The 20,924-nt window shown below is 41.5% G+C and overlaps 1 protein-coding gene across 3 annotated transcripts in view; it reads left to right on the top strand.

Annotated features, from left to right (window-relative positions):
- STK11IP (serine/threonine kinase 11 interacting protein) overlaps nt 1-20,924 on the top strand; it is a 338,389-nt gene that overhangs the window by 64,235 nt on the left and 253,230 nt on the right. For all 3 annotated transcript variants that reach the window (XM_053698220.1, XM_053698219.1, XM_053698221.1), the window contains exons 6-13: nt 4,277-4,384; nt 19,579-19,650; nt 19,754-19,883; nt 20,011-20,114; nt 20,189-20,275; nt 20,358-20,399; nt 20,574-20,711; nt 20,790-20,859. In XM_053698220.1, the coding sequence (XP_053554195.1) occupies nt 4,277-4,384; nt 19,579-19,650; nt 19,754-19,883; nt 20,011-20,114; nt 20,189-20,275; nt 20,358-20,399; nt 20,574-20,711; nt 20,790-20,859 (751 nt within the window). The remainder of the gene's footprint in view (nt 1-4,276; nt 4,385-19,578; nt 19,651-19,753; nt 19,884-20,010; nt 20,115-20,188; nt 20,276-20,357; nt 20,400-20,573; nt 20,712-20,789; nt 20,860-20,924) is intronic.

Raw genomic sequence — 20,924 nt, 5'->3', positions numbered from 1 at the left:
CTCTCAGGAACATCTGTCCCAGGGCACATGGTTCCTGTGACCATCTTGGGAGATTGTGACCACGGATGCCAGCCTTACAGGCTGGGGAGCAGTTTGAGGATTTTTAAAGGCTCAGGGACTATGGTCTCTGGAGGAGTCTGTCATCCCTATAAACTTCCTAGAGTTGAGAGCCATCTACAACACTCTGATGGCTTGGCCTCAATTGAGTTTGGTCCGGTTGATCAGATTTCAATTGGACAACATAACTTTGGTGGCGTATATTAACCACCGGGGAGGTACTTGAAGTTCCTTAGCCATGAAGGAAGTGGCTTGCATTCTTCAGTGGGCGGAGGCTCACAATTTGCACTTATCTGCCATCCACATCCCAGGGGAGGACAACTGGGAAGCGGATTATCTGAGCAGGCAGACTTTTCATCCAGGGGAGTGGGCCCTCCATCCGGAAGTATTCTCAATGATACCTCGCAGGTGGGGGGTTTCCCGGAATTTTATCTGATGGCATCTCTTGTAAATGCCAAGCTTCCACAATACGGATCAAGAGCAAGGGACCTGCAAGCAGTTCTGGCCGACACTTTGGCGGTTCCTTGGGACTTCAGTCTAATTTATCTGTTTCCTCCGATTGCCCTCCTTCCTCGGGTGATAGCCCGGATCAAGCAGGAGCAGGCTTCTGTGATTCTCATTGCTCCAGCTTGGCCCCACAGACTTTGGTTTACGAACCTTGTAAAGATGTCGTCCTTTCCCCCTTGGAAAATACCTCTGAGGAAGGACCTTCTACTTCAGGGTCCATTCCTACATCCAAACCTAGATTCTCTGAAGCTGACTGCTTGGAGATAGAACACCTTGTCTTGGCTAGACGTGGGTTTTCAGAAAATGTTATTGATACCATGCTTCAGGCTCGTAAGCCGGTAACTCGCAAGATTTACCATAAGGTGTGGTGTAAATACCTTTTTATTGGTGCAAATCTAGGGGCTTTTCTTGGAATTGGGGAAGGGTTCCCTGCATCCTGTCCTTTCTTCAGGAGGGCCTGGAAAAAGGCTTGTCAGTCGGTTCCCTGAAGGGTCAGATATCTGCCTTGTTGATTCTTTTGCATAAACGTCTGGCAGATTTTCCAGATGCTCAATCCTTTGTTCAGGCCCTGGTCAGAATCAGGCCTGTGTTCAAACATGTTGCTCCACCATGGAGTCTTAATCTTGGTTCTTGTCAGGGTGCCAGGAATCAGACTGAGACGAGAAGTGCAAAAATAATCACACCTTTTATTAAAAGCAAAAAATAATAAAAAGTCCATAAGTCAAATAACAAGCCAGGAATCAAAAACCAGAGCTGGTAGTCAGACGAGCCGAGTCAGGAGCCAAAGCGAATAGTCAGACGAGCCGAGTCAGGAGCCAAAGCGAATAGTCAGACGAGCCGAGTCAGGAGCCAAAGCGAATAGTCAGACGAGCCGAGTCAGGAGCCAAAGCGAATAGTCAGACGAGCCGAGTCAGGAGCCAAAGCGAATAGTCAGACGAGCCGAGTCAGGAGCCAAAGCGAATAGTCAGACGAGCCGAGTCAGGAGCCAAAGCGAATAGTCAGACGAGCCGAGTCAGGAGCCAAAGCGAATAGTCAGACGAGCCGAGTCAGGAGTCAAAGCAAGTAGTCAGACAAGCCGGAATCAGGAAAAAGGAAAACAGCAGAGTCGGGTACAAGCCAGGGATCAGGAACCAGGAGGGACGTCAGATAGCCAGGTAATATACAGGAGCTCTCACAAACAGGTCTGAGACAACGCAAAGGCAAAGCATACTGAGCAGAGGCCCTTTAAATAATAAGTGATGACATCACAATTCTGAGACTGCATCCTGTCTCACATGGATGATGCACACCAGTCTGGCCAAAAAAGGAAGTGCAGGAAATGAGCAGCATCCCCCACAATGCACCATAGTCTGCAATAGAGGTGAGTAAAACGGCTGCCAGCAGCACATGGCAAACAAAACAGGTAAAAATCCTGACAGTTCTGCAGCAGGTTTCCATTTGAGTCTATGCACTCTGTTGATATCAAATTATTATCTTGGAAGGTTTTGTTTCTCCTCGCTATTTCTTCTGCTCTCAGAGTTTCTAAGCTTTCAGCTCTGCAGTGTGATTCCCCTTACCTTATTTTTCATACGGATAAGGCAGTCCTTCGTACTAAGTTAGGATTTCTTCCTAAGGTAGTGTCGGACCGCAATATCATTCAGGAAATTGGTGTTTCTTCGTTCTGTCCTAATCCTTCTCAGAAGGAACGTCTGTTGCATAAACTGGATGTTGTGCATGCTCTGAAATTCTTTCTGCAAGTAACTAGGGATTTTCGGCAATCTATTGCTCTGTTCATTGTTTTCTCTGGCAAGCGTAAGGGCCAGAAGGCCACTGCTTCTACTCTTTCTTTCTGGGTGAGAAGTGTTTTTCGGTTGGCCTATGAGACAGCTGGACAACAGCCTCCTGAGAGAATTGCCGCTCATTCCACTAGGGCTGTCTCTTCTTCCTGGGCCTTCAAAAATGAGGCTTCAGTGGAACAAATTTGCAAGGCTGCTACCTGGTCCACGTTGCATACTTTTTCCACATTTTCCAAATTCATTACTTTTGCCTAAGCTGAGGCTTATTTTGGAAGGAAAGTTCTTCAAGCGGTGGTGCCTTCTGTTTAGGTCTGCCTGTCTTGTTCTCTCTTCCATTCTGTGTCCTCTAGCTTGGGTATTGGTTCCCACTAGTAATTAGAATGCCATTGGAAAGAAAACAAAATTTATGCTTACCTGATAAATTATTTTCTTTCTTGGCATGGAGAGTCCACGACCCGCCCTTAATTTACTTTTAAGACGGCTTTTTGTCTATTTTCAAACCTCCGGCACCTCTATACCCTTGTATCATCTTCTCTTTCCTTATTCATTCGGCTGAATGACTTGGGGTTTATGGGAAGTGGGAGTGGTACTTAACAGCTCTGCTGGGGTGTTCTTTGCCTCCTCCTGGTGGCCAAGAGTTGAATTCCCACTAGTAATTGGAATGGATCCGTGCCAGGAAAGAACATAATTTATCAGGTAAGCATAAATTTTGTTTTTGACTTTAGTATCCCTTTAACCTTATGTATATACCTTTAACCAAGTATTGACTTGTAGATTACAATATTCTGATATTCTCCATGCATTTCTACTGAAAGTACTGATAATATGACACAGGTTAAAAACAAATGTGTAACTAAGCTTTGCACATGAATATTTTGCAATACATTTATAGCTTTGAGGTGTTTGTGTAAGAAAACGTTCTGGCACAGGGTAATTACAACTGTCTGTACTGCATATACAAGTAAATCTCACTTATACATTTCATTGACTTAAAGGGACAGTCTACACCAGAATTTTTATTGTTTTAAAAGATAGATAATCCCTTTATTACCCATTCCCCAGTTTTGCATAACCAACACAGTTATATTAATATACTTTTAACCTCTGTGATTATCTGGTATCTAAGCCTCTGCAAACTGCCCCTTTATTTCAGTTCTTTTGAGAGACTTGCAGTTTAGCCAATCAGTGCCTGCTCCCAGATAACTTCACGTGCACGAGCACAGTGTTATCTATATGAAACACGTGAACTAACACCCTCTAGTGGTGAAAAACTGTTAAAATGCATTCTGAAAAGAGGTGGCCTTCAAGGTCTAAGAAATTAGCATATGAACCTCCTAGGTTAAGCTTTCAACTAAGAATACCAAGAGAACAAAGCAAAATTGGTGATAAAAGTCAATTGGAAATTTGTTTAAAATGACATGCTCTATCTGAATCATGAAAGTTTATTTTGGCCTAGAACTGTCCCTTTAATCATTTAAAGAGATATGAAACAGTTCCTTTAGTAAAAATGTATGCTAAATCAAACTAAACCTAAAAAGAAATAGATTGTGTAAAAAAAGTTTACTTGCAAAATGAATATAATCCACTGAGTGTCTTTTTATTACAACAATAAAACAGACTGTGTTAAGGCGTGTTTGATATCAGATGTTAATGAACTTTTGAACTATTTTGCACAACATGTAATACATCTCTGCATATAAAACCCATGCATACTAATGTTATGTACCTTAATGCCACTGATGTACGTTTACAAATCAATACTTAGTACATATGTGTAATGCAAAATTTAATCGCGTATGTGTTATGCGAAATTCAATCATTACCTATGTGCAATGCGAAATTCAATCATTATGTGTAATGCGAAATTCAATCATTACGCATGTGTAAATTCAATCATTACGTATTTGTAATTTTAAATTCCTGATCTATTTCTGCAGGAAGTGATTTCTCTGTGCGGAGGAGATCTGAGCTCTGCCCTCCCATGGTTGGAGTTACACACTCTTAACTTCAGTTACAACATGATTAGCAATTTGGACAAGTCCCTGGTAAGCTTATGAGTCAGGGATATAAGCCTGTGTATATTCATCTTTCTGTTATTATCCCTGATCAGTTGCAATGTTTTGGTGTTGTCAGGATTAGTTAATGTGTTTAATATTCTCATGTTTTGGTAACTATATATAGAAGAGGTAGTCACTGATGGCTTATGTAGGGATGTTAATAGTCATGCAGGTGTTATGGGATTTTAGAAAGGTCACGGAACTGCCAGATATATTTTTTTTTTCCATTTGAATATCAGGTGTTTGTGTGTGTTTTAAATAAATACAAATGAGGAACCAGATTGTACTATAACATACAAGATATGAGCAAAACATAAAAATAAAAACAAACACTGATATTTGAACTATTGTTTTTTTTTTTTTTTTTTTTTTTTATAGAATACGTTCTATGCTTTATTTTAACTGTCGTCTTTCCTTTTAAATAGCAGCTAGAGAAAATGTAGCTGTAAACCATTTTAAAGGGACGCTAAAGTGGTGTGTTTTTGTTTTTTTTCTTTTATGTAGTACTTATATATTATTTTTTTTATCTTGATTTCAATATTCTGCTATATTTTTAACAAAAGGTTGTGTGTGTCCTAAGAAGGCATACATTTAAAATTTTTATTCCTAGAAAGCTTTCCAAGATTTAAATAATGTGCCTTTTGTCTTTGTGACTTTTACCCATCGGCTGGGAATATTTTATGCTTGTAGAAGAGAACAGTATCAACATTTTGCATTAGTGATATGAATTCAAGATAATTCTGTCTAAAACAGAAATCAGCATTACCCCACCGGACTTATAGGAAATGTTGTGTTTTTTTTCTTCTTGTGAACACCTTATTTAGAAACCCCATAGGCAGGAATACAAATACATATTTAATATGTGCACAAATATAACAATGTTAATTCACAGCTGCATCCAACCATGTCTTATAGAATACTGCGCCCAGGCAGACAGAGAGAAATTGATGCCCTTACACACAAATGTTTTAAATTCTACCTATATGAAACAAAAGCTTTAGTGTTTAGCTTTAGTGTCTAGTTGTCAGCTGTAACAATATTGTGCTTTGTTATTAGTTATTTTATAGTTCCTGAGCATTGTGTAATAAGGAGAGTTTGTCTTTTTTGTGTCGCTGGTGACAATGAAGAAAAAAAACAATATATACTTAAAGCGACATGACAAGCACATTTTTTCTTCTCTGAATTAGATAGAGCATACATTTTTAAACAACTTTTCAATTTACGCCTATTATGAATTTTGCTTAATTTCTTTGTATCCTTTATTGATGGAGCAGCAATGCACTATTGGGAGCTAGATGAACACATTGGTAAGCCAATAAAAAGAGGCATATACATGTGTAGTCACCAATAAGCAGCTATCTCCCAGCACCTGAACCTACCTTGGTATGCTTTTCAATAAAGGATACCATGAGAACTGCGCAAATTAGATAATAGAAGTAAATTGGAAAGTTGTCTAAAAACAAAATTTATGCTTACCTGATTAAAAAAAAATGTATTTCCACACATGGAGAGTCCACAACGTCATTCCAATTACTAGTGGGATAGTCAACTCCTGGCCAGCAGGAAGAGGCAAAGAGCACCCCAGCAAAGCTGTTAAGTGTAACTTCCCTTACCCATAATCCCCAGTCATTCAGCCAAAGGAAAATGAAGAAGAAACACAAGGGTGAAAAGGTGCCTGAGGTTTACTAAAAAAAACTGCCGAATTATAATTAAAAAGAGGGCGGGGTCTCCATGTCCGTATTGAAAGAAATGTATTGTGTAAGCATAAAATTTTTTTTCATTCCTAAGACATGGAGAGTCCACAACGTCATTCTAATTACTAGTGGGAATCAATACCCAAGCTAGAGGACACAGAATGAACAGGGAGGGAGAAAAAGGCAGGAGGACCTAAACAGAAGTCACAACCGCTTGGAAAACCTTTCTCTCAAAAGAAGTCTCGGCCGAGGCAAAAGTATCAAATTTGTAGAATTTGGAAAAAGTGTGCAAAGAGGACCATGTTGCCGCCTTGCAAATCTGTTCCACAGAAGCTTAATTTTTGAAAGCCCAAGAGGAGAGAGCCCTAGTGGAATGGGACGTAATTCTCCCAGGAACCTGCTCTCCAGCAGTCTCATAAGCCAAATGAATCATACTTCTTAACCAGAAGGAAAGAGTAGTAGAAGTTGCCTTCTGACCTTTACACTTTCCAGAGAAAACAACAAAAAGGGCAGAAGATTGCCTAAAATCTTTAGTAGCTTGAAGGTAAAACTTTAGAGCATGCATAACATCGAAGTTATGCTAAAGACGTTCCTTTTGAGAAGGATTAGGACAAAAAGAAGGTACTACAATTTCCTGATTAATGTTTCTATCTGACACCACTTTAGGGAGAAAACCCAATTTAGTACGAAGGACCGCCTTATCTGCATAAAAGATAAGGTACAGGGAATCACACTGCAGAGCTGAAAGTTCAGAAACTCTGCGAGCAGAAGAAATAGCAAGGCGAAACAAAACCTTCCAAGATAACAACTTTGTATCAACAACATGCATTGGCTCAAACGGAGCCTGCTGCAAAACTCTAAGAACTAAGTTAAGACTCCAAGGAGGAGCAACAGGTTTAAACACAGGCCTGATTCTGACCAGAGCCTGAACAAAAGCTTGAACATCTGGCAACTCTGCCAGACGTTTGTGCAAAAGGATAGATCAGAAATCTGACCTTTCAGAGTACTGACTGACAAACCTTTTTCCAGGCCATCCTGAAGAAAAAATAAAATTTGTGGAATCCTCACTCGACTCCAAGAAAAACCTTTAGCTTCACAACAAAAAAGGTATTTACGCCATACCTTAGGGTAAATCTTATGAGTAACAGGTTTACGAGCCTGAAGCATAGTATCAATTACTGCCCCTGAAAAAACGCATCTAGACAGGACTAGGCAATTTAAATTTCCTAGCAGTCAGCTTCAGAGAATCTAGATTTGGATGGAGCAAGGTCCTTTCTCAGAGGTAACTTCCAAGGAGTAAGAGATGACATCTCACCAGATCTGCAAACCAGATTCTGCGAGGCCAGGCAGGCGCTTTTAGGATCACAGACGCTCTCTCCTTAATACGAGCAATGACTCGTGGAAGGAGAGCAAACGAAGGAAAACAGGTAAGCTAGCCTGAAATCCCAAGGAACCGCCGGGGCATCTGATCAGGGCGGCCTGAGGATCTCTTGACCTTGAACCGTAGTTTGGAAGTTTGGCGTTCTGACGAGACGCCATCAGATACAATTCCAGAACCCCCCACATGAGGGTTATCCTAGAGAACACCTCTGGATGGAGAGCCCACTCCCTGGGATGAAAAGTCTGTCTGCTCAGAATATCTACCTCCCAATTGTCCACTCCTGAAATGTGGATGGAAGATGGACAATCGTGAGCTTCTGCCCACTGTAGAATGCGAGTCACCTCCTTTATTGCTAAGGAACTCAGAGTCCCACCCTGGTTGATGTAAGCCACTGAGGTGATGTTGTCTGACTGGAATCTGATAAACCGGACTAAAGATAATTGACGCCAAGCTGTCAAGGCATTGAAGATTGCTCTCAACTCCAAGATGTTTATGGGAAGAGAGGACTCTTCCCGAGACCACAGGCCCTGAGCCTTCAGAGAACCCCAAACAGCTCCCCAGCCTGACAGGCTTGCATCCATAGTCCCATTCACCCAGGAAGGTCTCAGGAAACAAGTTCCCAAGAGAGATTTTCCACTGATAGACGAAAGGCAAGACTCCAGAAGTTTAGATTTTCTTATGTCCATCAGGAAAATCTTCATGGACAGAGAATCTGACTGCCTAGGAAAATCAGTCTTGTAGATGGAACTAGAGAACTCTTTTCCAGATTCACTTTCCACCCGTGGGAATGTAGAAAAGATAACATCTCTGTATGAGATTTTGCTAGTTGCAAAGATGACGCCTGAACTAAAATGTCGTCTAGATAAGGCGCCACCGCAATTCCCTGGGATATGATCACTGCCAATAGAACTCCCAGAACCTTTGTGAATACTCTGGGAGCTGTGGCAAGACAAAAGAGAAGAGCAATAAACTGGAAATGCTTGTCCAGAAAGGCAAACCTTAGAAACAGGTAATGATCCCTGTGGATGGGAACGTGCAAGTACGCGTCCTTTAGGTCTATGGTCGTCATGCTCTGACCTTCCTGAACCAATGGAAGAATATAACTAATAGTTTCCATCTTGAAGGACGGAACCCTGAGGAATTTGTTGAGGCACTTGAGATCTATAATTGGTCGAAAAGTTCCCTCCTTTCTGGGAACCACAAATAGATTGGAATAGAATCTTATACCCTGTTCCTCTAGAGGGACTGGTACGATAACTCCCAGGGAGGATAGGTCCTTTAAACAATTTAAGAAGGCCTCCCTCTTAACCTGGTTTGAGGATAGTCTTGATAGGAGAAATTTGCCCCTTGAAGGGCGAGACTTGAATCCTATTTTGTAACCCTGGGATACTATGTCCACAGCCCATGGATCTGGGACATCGCGTATCCAAACCTGTCCTAAAAAGAGAGAGCCTGCCCCCCACCTGATCCAAAATTGTATTGGGGGCAGACCCTTCATGCTGATTTAGAGTCAGAGGAAGGCTTCTTGTTTTGTTTTCCCTTATTCCAGGGCTGGCTGGATTTCCAAGAGGACCTGGATTGTTCTGGTTTGGAAGAAGAAGAGGAGGACTTCTGTCCCTTAAAATTCCGAAAGGAATATCTTGGCTCCCAGTCTAATTACCTGCATGTTGGCATCACAGATAAAGGTATTGGCCAGTTTAAGAGCCTTGATCCTGTCTTGGATCACATCCTACTGTAGTCTCTTCTGAAATCAGATCAGACAGGGCATCGCACCAATATGATGCTGATCCTGCAACTGTGGAAATACTTGCTGTAGGTTTTCACTGTAAACCCTGATGGGCATACATCTTTTTTTAAATAAGCCTCCAGCTTTTTATCCATAGGATCCTTAAAGTGAATGTAAAGTGAAGACTATCACTCTTGGTCATATTATGCATCTACTAAAATAAATAGGACTTTAATTCATGGGTTTTTTTATACTGCACCCTAATTCACAAAATCAATCTATTTACCAAGTATTATTAGCCGTGATTCCTCCGCCCGCCATTTTGTTCATCAATGCACAAGTGATTGACATTGCAGTTTTCTAATCCGCAGTTGCACCCCGTGGCGTTCAGCCCCTTTACTGCAACGTCACGCGATGCTTCTGCGCATGCAATTTTAACTACAAGAGCTATTCGGATCCAGAGCGCATCCACGACACACGCATGCGCTACACAGATAGTCACTAATTTTCAAGAAGAATACGGTCTTCATTCTGTAACGCATGCGCATATCTACTAACGATGTAGACACGCATGCGCAAATTGAGTACTCCACGGGGACGCGCATAGACACGCATGCGCAAATTGAGCACTCTATGCTTTAAGATACGTAATAGAGCAGGCGGTACCGCTCTTTACGTCAAGGACTGGAAAACAAGGAAGTAGAGGATGGGAGGAGTTGCTCGCAACAACGGAGCTAAGTTATAATATAAAATTATTATATAAACAAAAACATTTATAAAAAAAAAATATGGCGGTTTAACTAACTTAGTGTTTGTGAATTATCTATCTATCTAACTATCAGAAAATTTACATTCACTTTAAAAGAACAACTATCCTCTATAGGAATGGTAGTTCTCTTAGCTAGAGTAGAAATAGCACCTTCTACCTTAGGAATGATGCGCCATGAGTCTCGAATAGAGTCAGCAACAGGAAACATCTTTTTAAAAACAGGGGAAGGGGAAAAACGGGACCCCTGGCTTATCCCATTCCTGTGCTATAACTTCTGAAATGTTCCTAGGGACAGGAAAAACATCATCAGAAGAAGAAGCATAAACTCTATCCAGCTTAGAAGATGTCTTAGGGTTGGCAGCAACCGAAGGTTCAGAGTCCTCCAAAGTAGCCAGAACCTCCTTCAGAAGTAACCGAAGATGTTCAAGCTTAAATCTAAAATTAGCCTCTTCAGATTCTGCAGATTTCACCTTCAAAGAGTCAGAGTCTTAAATTTCACCTTCAGAAGCTACTGAAGTATTTTCCCCATCAGACAATTGAGAAAGGTTGACCAGTGCAGATTTAGAGGGGTCAGAAGCCTTATTAGCGGTCAAATGTTTAGATCTTCTCTTACGCTTACCCGAAGAAGGGAAAGCTGACAAAGCCGCTGTTACTGCAGAGGTAATCTGAGCGGCAAAATCCCCAGGTAAATAAACACCCCCAAGTGGTTGAGAAGACACAAAAGGCACAGTATGGTAAACAAGGCTTGGGACGTTTGAGGAGAAAGCTGATGCATATCATGCACAGCATTATCCTGAGAGACACTTGACTCGGAAAGGAGTAATTTGTCTTTTAAATTTTAAAGTTTTGGATAAACATGAGGAACAAAATTGTATTGGTAGGGAAATTTGGTTCTCTAAACATAGCAAACATTTGTCCAGAGATATAGACTGATCCTGTTCGTCCATAGTGCAAAAGAACAGGTCCCACTAGTAAAGACTAACAATTTTCAAAGTACAATATAATTTTTTTGATGATAAAGTATGAAATTATGATTCAACTTCAGACAAGTTATCTGAAGTTCCTACCGGACCAGAGCGAAAACCCCCACTAGTAAACAGAAGACGATATGAACTGCTTGCTAAACGATTTTCAACTGAAGTCCCTCCGATCGGCGAAATAACTAAGCCGACACCTCAGACAACTTCAATCCACCCGGGAAAAGTAACTGCGCCACACATAAGAGCGTGAAAAAACAAACGGCTGCTAAGTTTTAAAGCCGTTAACTCTCTCTGCTGTTTCTCTGTCCCTTAAAGTTGAAACTGGTATTAATTCAGCACACATACAAATTGTCTCCCACGTATGATATAATACCATATAAGGTAACAATACGACATACACTCTGCAAAGAATTAGGGAAATTAACCCCTTAAGTCTCTCCTGTATCCTCATACCATAAGTGCCTAAAGTCTTTAGCATCTATGACCCACAATAAAGGCTGCCCCAACACTGTACCCCTAAGACAATAGGATAACTATGTTTCATAATGAGATCCACTACAGGGTTAACCTCTGAAGTGTTGTCCTTCCTAACCTAGAAAGGAAGAGTCACTTACCTGTGGATCCGGCTGCAGGGCAGAAAGCAGCTACACAGGTGTGACAGGCACTTTGCTTCCTGTCATGTACTTGTAGTAAAATCAAAAACAGAGTAACTCTGGCTTACTGCAAAGGGGAAGCAAAATGTTAAAAGTAAAGCAAAGACTACCTTCCCGCCTTTTAACTTTTAACCACTACTCTTGCTAAAGAGACTGACATGGACACAGCATAGCCCCTAATCCTTCCTTGCAGGGAAGAGTACCCATAAAAGGATTAATATCTTCAGACACCAACTTCGCACAACCTCCATTGACAGAGGCAAAGAGAATGACGGGGTTATGGGTAAGGGAAGTTACGCTTTACAGATTTGCTGGGGTGCTCTTTGCCTCCTCCTGCTGGCCAGGAGTTGAATATCACACTAATAATTGGAATGACGTTGTGGACTCTCCATGTCTTAGGAAAGAAATTGTGTTATATATCTAAATCATGAAAGAAAAATTTTGAATTTCATGTCCCTTTAATAAATTTCAGTCCTTGTCCTGAAACTTTTTCGATAAGTGGTGACATCCTTTTAGGCAGTGTGTAAGGGATGTAGGCCTTATCTATCCTATTGCAGTTTACATGTAATTAAAACTAAAGGGACACAACACTTAGCCAATGAGCATTACATCTACATAAAATTTATACCATTTTAAAATTTTTCATTCAAAACCTATTTGTAACATATTTAACTTTTGTTTCTCTTAAGTGTAGTCAGTCCACGGGTCATCCATTACTTATGGAATATATCTCTTCCTAACAGGAAGCTGCAAGAGGATCACCCAAGCAGAGCTGCTATATAGCTCCTCCCCTCACATGTCATATTCAGTCATTCTCTTGCAGCCTAACTAAAGATAGGTCGCTGTGAGAGGTCTGTGGTGTTTTTTAACGTAGTTTATTTCTTCAATCAAAAGTTTATTTTAAATGGCACCGGAGTGTGCTGTTTGCTCTCAGGCAGCATTAGAAGAAGAATCTGCCTGCGTTTTCTATGATCTTAGCAGACGTAACTAAGATCCACTGGCTGTTCTCATCTGAGGAGTGAGGTAACTTCAGAAAAGGGGAATAGCATGCAGGGCCCCCCTGCAAAAGAGGTATGTGCAGTAAATTATTTTTCTGAGGAATGGAATTGACTGAGAAAATACTGCTGATACCAATGTAACGTAAGTTCAGCCTTAAATGCAGTGATAGCGACTGGTATTAGGCTGATGAGTGTGTGTACACTGAATGTATTTTTCTAAGGAATGGAATTGACTCTGAAAATACTGTTAATACTGAAGTAATGTATGAGCCTTAACTGCAGTAAAAGCGACTGGTAGCAGGCTTATTAATAACACTTCATAACTTTTAAAATGTATGTTTAAAACGTTTACTGGCATGTTAATCGTTTTTTGTGAGGTACTTGGTGATAAAACTTATTGGGGCATGATTTTTACCACATGGCCATCTTTGTTTTCTGCATAGAAACAGTTATCTGAGCTTCCCCACTGTTGTAATATGAGTGGGAGGGGCCTATTTTAGCGCTTTTTTGCGCAGTAAAAATTCAGTCACAATCTGTCTACTTCATCCTCCATGATCCAGATCGTCTCTAGAGAGCTCAGGGGTCTTCAAAATTCATTTTGAGGGAGGTAATCAGTCACAGCAGACCTGTGACAGTGTGTTTTGACTGTGATAAAAACGTTAATTATTAAATTGTTATCCGTTTTTGGGTATTAAGGGGTTAATCATCCATTTGCTGGTGGGTGCAATCCTTTGCTAACTTAATACTTTTACTGTGAAAAATTGGTTGCTATAACTATTTTGGTTCATTGTTATTTCAACTGTGACAGTTTTTTGTGCTTCTTAAAGGCACAGTAGCGTTTTTTATATTGCTTGTTAATTTATTTAGAAAAGTATTTCCAAGCTTGCTAGTCTCATTGCTAGTCTGTTTAAACATGTCTGACACAGATGAATCTCTTTGTTCACTATGTTTAAAGGCCAATGTGGAACCCAATAGAAATTTGTGTACTAATTGCATTGATGTTACTTTAAATAAAAGTCAATCTTTACATGTAAAGAAATTATCACCAGACAACGAGGGGGAAGTTATGCCGACTAACTCTCCTCACGTGTCAGTACCTTCGCCTCCCGCTCAGGAGGTGCGTGATTTTGTGGCGCCAAGTACATCAGGGAGGCCCTTACAAATCACTTTGCAAGACATGGCTACTGTTATGACAGAAGTATTATCTAAATTGCCAGAATTAAGAGGCAAGCGCGATAGCTCTGGGTTAAGGACAGAGCGCGTGGATGAGGTGAGAGCCATGCGTCACAGTTTGCAGAACGTGAAGACGGAGAGCTTCATTCTGTGGGTGACGGATCTGATCCAGGGAGACTGGATTCAGAGATTTCTAATTTTAAATTTAAGCTTGAGAACCTCCGCATATTGCTAGGGGAGGTATTAGCGGCTCTGAATGATTGTAACACGGTTGCAATTCCAGAAAAATTATGTAGGTTGGATAGATACTATACGGTACCGGTGTGTACTGACATGTTTCCTATACCTAAAAGGCTTACAGAGATTATTAGCAAGGAGTGGGATAGACCTGGTGTGCCTTTTTCCCCTCCTCCCATATTTAGGAAAATGTTTCCTATAGACGCCACCACACGAGACTTATGGCAGACGGTCCCTAAGGTGGAGGGAGCAGTTTCTACTTTAGCTAAGCGTACCACTATCCCGGTGGAGGGTAGTTGTGCCTTTTCAGATCCAATGGATAAGAAATTAGAGGGTTACCTTAAGAAAATGTTTGTTCAACAAGGTTTTATCTTACAGCCCCTTGCATGCATTGCGCCTGTCACTGCTGCGGCGGCATTCTGGTTTGAGTCTCTGGAAGAGGCCATTCGCACAGCTCCATTGGATGAAATTATGAACAAGCTTAAAGCACTTAAGCTAGCTAACGCATTTGTTTCTGATGCCGTCGTACATTTAACCAAACTTACGGCTAAGAACTCCGGATTCGCCATCCAAGCGCGCAGAGCGCTATGGCTTAAATCCTGGTCAGCTGACGTGACTTCTAAATCTAAATTGCTTAATATTCCTTTCAAAGGGCAGACCTTATTCGGGCCCGGCTTGAAAGAAATTATCGCTGACATTACGGGAGGCAAGGGTCATACCCTTCCTAAGGACAGGGCCAAATCAAAGGCCAAACAGTCTAATTTTCGTGCCTTTCGTAACCTCAAGGCAGGAGCAGCATCAACTTCCTCCGCTCCAAAACAGGAAGGAGCTGTTGCTCGTTACAGACAAGGCTGGAAAACTAACCAGTCCTGGAACAAGGGCAAGCAGGCCAGAAAACCTGCTGCTGCCCCTAAGACAGCATGAAGAGAGGGCCCCCTATCCGGAAACGGATCTAGTGGGGGGCAGACTTTCTCTCTTCGCCCAGGCTTGGGCAAGAGATGTCCAGGATCCCTGGGCGTTGGAGATCATATCTCAGGGATATCTCCTGGACTTCAAAACTTCTCCTCCACGAGGGAGATTTCATCTTTCAAGGTTATCAGCAAACCAAATAAAGAAAGAGGCGTTTCTACGCTGTGTACAAGACCTCTTACTAATGGGGGTGATCCACCCAGTTCCGCGGACGGAACACGGGCAAGGATTCTATTCAAATCTATTTGTGGTTCCCAAGAAAGAGGGAACCTTCAGACCAATCTTGGACTTAAAAATCCTAAACAAATTCCTAAGAGTTCCATCATTCAAAATGGAAACTATTCGAACCATCCTTCCCATGATCCAAGAGGGTCAGTACATGACCACAGTGGACTTAAAGGATGCCTACCTTCACATACCGATTCACAAGGATCATTATCGGTATCTAAGATTTGCTTTCCTAGACAGGCATTACCAGTTTGTAGCTCTTCCCTTCGGATTAGCTACGGCTCCAAGAATCTTTACAAAAGTTCTGGGCTCACTTCTGGCGGTACTAAGACCGCGAGGCATTGCGGTGACTCCGTACCTAGACGACATTCTGATACAAGCGTCAAGTTTTCAAACTGCCAAGTCTCATACAGAGATAGTTCTGGCATTTCTGAGGTCGCATGGGTGGAAGGTGAACGTGGAAAAAAGTTCTCTATCACCACTTACAAGGGTTCCCTTTCTAGGGACTCTTATAGATTCTGTAGAGATGAAAATTTACCTGACAGAGGCCAGGTTATCAAAACTTCTAAATGCTTGCCGTGTCCTTCATTCCATTCCACACCCGTCAGTAGCTCAGTGCATGGAAGTAATCGGCTTGATGGTAGCGGCAATGGACATAGTACCATTTGCGCGCCTGCATCTCAGACCGCTGCAATTGTGCATGCTAAGTCAGTGGAACGGAGATTACTCAGATTTGTCCCCCCTGCTAAATCTGGATCAAGAGACCAGAGATTCTCTTCTATGGTGGCTTTCTCGGCCACATCTGTCCAAAGGGATGACCTTTTGCAGGCCAGATTGGACGATTGTAACAACAGACGCCAGCCTTCTAGGCTGGGGCGCAGTCTGGAACTCCCTGAAGGCTCAGGGATTATGGACTCAGGAGGAGAAACTCCTCCCAATAAATATTCTGGAATTAAGAGCAATATTCAATGCTCTCCTAGCTTGGCCTCAGTTAGCAACTCTGAGGTTCATCAGATTTCAGTCGGACAACATCACGACTGTGGCTTACATCAACCATCAAGGGGGAACCAGAAGTTCCCTAGCGATGTTGGAAGTCTCAAAGATAATTCGCTGGGCAGAGTCTCACTCTTGCCACCTGTCAGCGATTTACATCCCAGGCGTGGAGAACTGGGAGGCTTATTTTCTAAGTCGCCAGACTTTTCATCCGGGGGAGTGGGAACTTCATCCGGAGGTCTTTGCTCAACTGATTCATTGTTGGGGCAAACCAGATCTGGATCTCATGGCGTCTCACCAGAACGCCAAGCTTCCTTGTTACGGATCCAGGTCCAGGGACCCGGGAGCGGTGCTGATAGATGCTCTGACAGCCCCTTGGGTCTTCAACATGGCTTATGTGTTTCCACCATTCCCGATGCTTCCTCGTTTGATTGCCAAGATCAAACAGGAGAGAGCTTCGGTGATTCTGATAGCGCCTGCGTGGCCACGCAGGACCTGGTATGCAGACCTAGTGGACATGTCGTCCTGTCCACCGTGGTCTCTGCCTCTGAGACAGGACCTTCTAATTCAGGGTCCTTTCAACCATCCAAATCTAATTTCTCTGAGGCTGACTGCATGGAGATTGAACGCTTGATTCTATCAAAGCGTGGCTTCTCGGAGTCTGTTATTGATACCTTAATACAGGCTAGGAAGCCTGTTACCAGAAAAATTTACCATAAGATATGGCGTAAATATTTATATTGGTGCGAATCCAAGAGTTACTCATGGAGTAAGGTTAGGATTCCTAGGATATTGTCCTTTCTACAAGAGGGTTTAGAAAAGGGCTTATCTGCTAGTTCGTTAAAGGGACAGATTTCTGCTCTGTCTATTCTTCTACACAAACGTCTGGCTGAAGTTCCAGACGTTCAGGCTTTTTGTCAGGCTTTAGCTAGGATTAAGCCTGTGTTTAAGACTGTTGCTCCGCCGTGGAGCTTAAACTTAGTTCTTAACGTTCTTCAAGGCGTTCCATTTGAACCCCTTCATTCCATTGATATCAAGCTGTTATCCTGGAAGGTTCTGTTTTTGATGGCTATTTCCTCGGCTCGAAGAGTCTCTGAGTTATCTGCCTTACATTGTGATTCTCCTTATCTGATTTTTCATTCAGACAAGGTAGTTCTGCGTACTAAACCTGGGTTCTTACCTAAGGTAGTTACTAACAGGAATATCAATCAAGAGATTGTTGTTCCATCACTGTGTCCTAACCCTTCTTCAAAGAAGGAACGACTTTTGCATAATCTGGACGTAGTCCGTGCCATGAAGTTCTATTTGCAGGCAACTAAAGATTTTCGTCAAACTTCTTCCCTGTTTGTCGTTTACTCTGGACAGAGAAGAGGTCAAAAGGCTTCGGCTACCTCTCTCTCTTTTTGGCTTCGTAGCATAATACGTTTAGCCTATGAGACTGCTGGACAGCAGCCTCCTGAAAGGATTACAGCTCATTCTACTAGAGCTGTGGCTTCCACCTGGGCCTTTAAAAATGAGGCCTCTGTTGAACAGATTTGCAAGGCTGCGACTTGGTCTTCGCTTCACACCTTTTCAAAATTTTACAAATTTGACACTTTTGCTTCTTCGGAGGCTATTTTTGGGAGAAAGGTACTTCAGGCAGTGGTTCCTTCTGTTTAATGTTCCTGCCTTGTCCCTCCCTTCATCCGTGTACTTTAGCTTTGGTATTGGTATTCCATAAGTAATGGATGACCCGTGGACTGACTACACTTAACAAGAGAAAACATAATTTATGCTTACCTGATAAATTTATTTCTCTTGTAGTGTAGTCAGTCCACGGCCCGCCCTGTCTTTAAGGCAGATCTAAATTTTAATTAAACTCCAGTCACCACTGCACCCTATGGTTTCTCCTTTCTCGTCTGCTTTGGTCGAATGACTGAATATGACATGTGAGGGGAGGAGCTATATAGCAGCTCTGCTTGGGTGATCCTCTTGCAGCTTCCTGTTAGGAAGAGATATATTCCATAAGTAATGGATGACCCGTGGACTGACTACACTACAAGAGAAATAAATTTATCAGGTAAGCATAAATTATGTTTTTTTCATAGACATAATAGAGACATGTTAAGTACCGTTAAAGTGTTAAATAGGAGTACAGTTTGTGCTTGCTTTGTTCCTTACTAAACACTACTGTTTTTCACCTGTCTACACTCGAATATTACCAATATATTTAAATATGGTTTTGTGATGGTTGTGAAATTGCACCATTTATAAGTGTTTTGACAACTAGGTTTTTGTTTAAAGTGATAATAAATCCAAACATTTAACAAATAAAGTGTAGTTTAAGTGATCAGTTATAAAAAAAAAAAGGGTGCTAAAGTCACCCTTTCTGTGCCGCTGTGCGTCGTTAAACTTAGCACCTCTAGCCGCCCACAGCACATCGCTTTCTTTCAATGAGTTGAAGTTTGCACCTCTAAACCAATAGCCACGTGTGTCAGCTGACTGTATTCTGTATGCATGCACAGCTATTGGTTTAGAGGTGCAAGCGTCACCTCATTGGTAGAAGAGCGATGTGCCGTGGGCAGCTGAGCTTAGCCATGTGCGGTGACACATTCAGGGTGAGTGATATCTGATCACTTAAACTCCACTTTATTTTTAGTGATGGTAAATCCTAGGGTTTGTTAAATGCTCTGATTTACCATCACTTTAAGTACTAATCTTCTGTAACATACAACAGAACTTTCCACTCCCCATTTGTTAAATGTACATTTGTTTAAATTTTACTTTTAATATGTTAAATGTTCTGATGCCTTTTTTATGACATGAAAGTCAAAGTTAATCTGTACAGATAGTTTAACTTTAATATACTTTTAAATCCACTTCTATTGTCAGATTTATGTTGCTCTCATGGTATTCTTTGTTGAAAATAATCTGTACATATGTTCAGCAGAATCAATGCACTACTGGGAGCTATCTGGTTATTGGTAGCTACACACTTGTCTCTTGTCATTGGCTCATCAGGTGTGTTCAGCTAGCTCCCAGTATTTAAAGCAAATCAGAGCATTTCTTTAATCATTCTAATGGCCCTTTTAAAGTATACTTTGTTCATTATTTCACACAGCTTGCTCATCAGTGAATTGGTAATCTTATGGGTGGTAGTTACCTTCCATTGAAGATCACTTTCACAGGTCGTAAGACTCCCTTAATAGACATGCTGTCATCTACATACTCAGTCACTACTTTTTTTGTCTATACGCTTAAACATACATACTGTACATACATAATCCTCTAGTATGTTTGCTGCTAACATTATTATTATTATTTGTTAGGTTTTTCATTATTTGCATACATTTGTTTTATTAGTCTGATATTTTATCATCGTTGGTTTCTAACCCTGTTTAGGAATTATTGAATATTCTGAAGATTCTTGATTTAAGTCATAACCAGATAAAAAGCTGCAACTCCTTTTTAAAGGTATGGTCTTTCATCTCTGTGTGCCGTTAAGTAAAAGAAAGTCAAGGATGATGTAAAGTGTGCTGTCCTACATAGCTTGTACTTGTGTTTTTTTTTCCTACAGGTTCTTTCTGAGCTTCAGTACTTAAATCTAGGATATAACCTTTTGCAGGGGGTACCAGAGCTTAGCTTAGAGGCCAGAACACAGCTTCACACCCTCATCCTAAGACACAACCAACTGTCAAGTACCAATGGTCAGTTCTTTATCATTTACGTGAGCAGGAGAGGCCCTATGAGTGTGCACACTTTATTTGCTTTGGTCACTGTGACCAAGGGTTCTTGGTTTGTGGCCTAATGCTTTGACAATTATCTTCTTTCCAGGTCTAGAAGAACTCATAAACCTGCAGCATTTGGATTTGTCCTATAATTTGCTTGTGGACCACACACAACTCTCAGGCTTAGCCAGGCTGCAAAATCTGAAAAAGGTACCATAAAGAATGCCAGGTGAATTGTTATGTTTATGCTTGAATTTTTCGTTATCTCTTACATTCTTTTAAAGCTCTTCCTTGAAGGAAACCCCCTGTATTTCCACAGTGACTATCGAGCGTTGATTGTACAGCATCTGTCCCCCAAAGCTGTTGACAAGGTGAATATTGTAGGTTTTCCTACTCTGCAGTGCAGTGTCAGTTTTCCTCTAATCTTACTGGAAACCTGTTTATTTATTTTAGGTTTTATTGGATGGGAAGTTGCTGTCGAACTGTGAGCTTATGGTAAGAGATTGACATACTGAGTAGCGCAGCACATCAGCAATTCTTAACCATTTGGCTATATGGGTCAATATTAATGTACAGTATATGTAAGCACAGAATGCAGGTTTTAATCTCTAGATCCTACATGTAATGTGCTATATGAAACGTCTAATATCAGGACTTTCACCTCCTCAGAAGGATTTAGTTTCAGCGGACAGGGTTGGGCAGCAACCAAACAACTCTGCAACAGAAAGCTCCTGCACAGGAGATTTTACGGATAGCTACTCTGCTGCAGACAGAGCTACAACTCGTCTGCCAAAGAAGAAATCCAAGGTGAGGCATGATGTCTTGTGATATGTAGCTGCGCCAGCAGTGTTAAAGTGTAACTGCAGCCTTTTGGTTTTGTCTTAGGTAAAGGTTCGCAGGGCAAGTATCTCTGAACCAAGTGACAGCGAGTGTGAGCAGCGAGGACAGACGATTGGTTAGTAAAGTATTGTCACTATTGGTCAGTTTGGAAAGCACAAAGTGTGAAACTCAAACTATATT

The sequence above is a fragment of the Bombina bombina genome, chromosome 1 (genome assembly GCF_027579735.1).
Source record: "Bombina bombina isolate aBomBom1 chromosome 1, aBomBom1.pri, whole genome shotgun sequence".
Classification (NCBI taxonomy): Eukaryota; Metazoa; Chordata; class Amphibia; order Anura; family Bombinatoridae; genus Bombina; species Bombina bombina.
The sequence above is the reverse complement of the archived record's forward strand: the minus strand, read 5'-3'. Positions and strand labels throughout refer to the sequence as shown.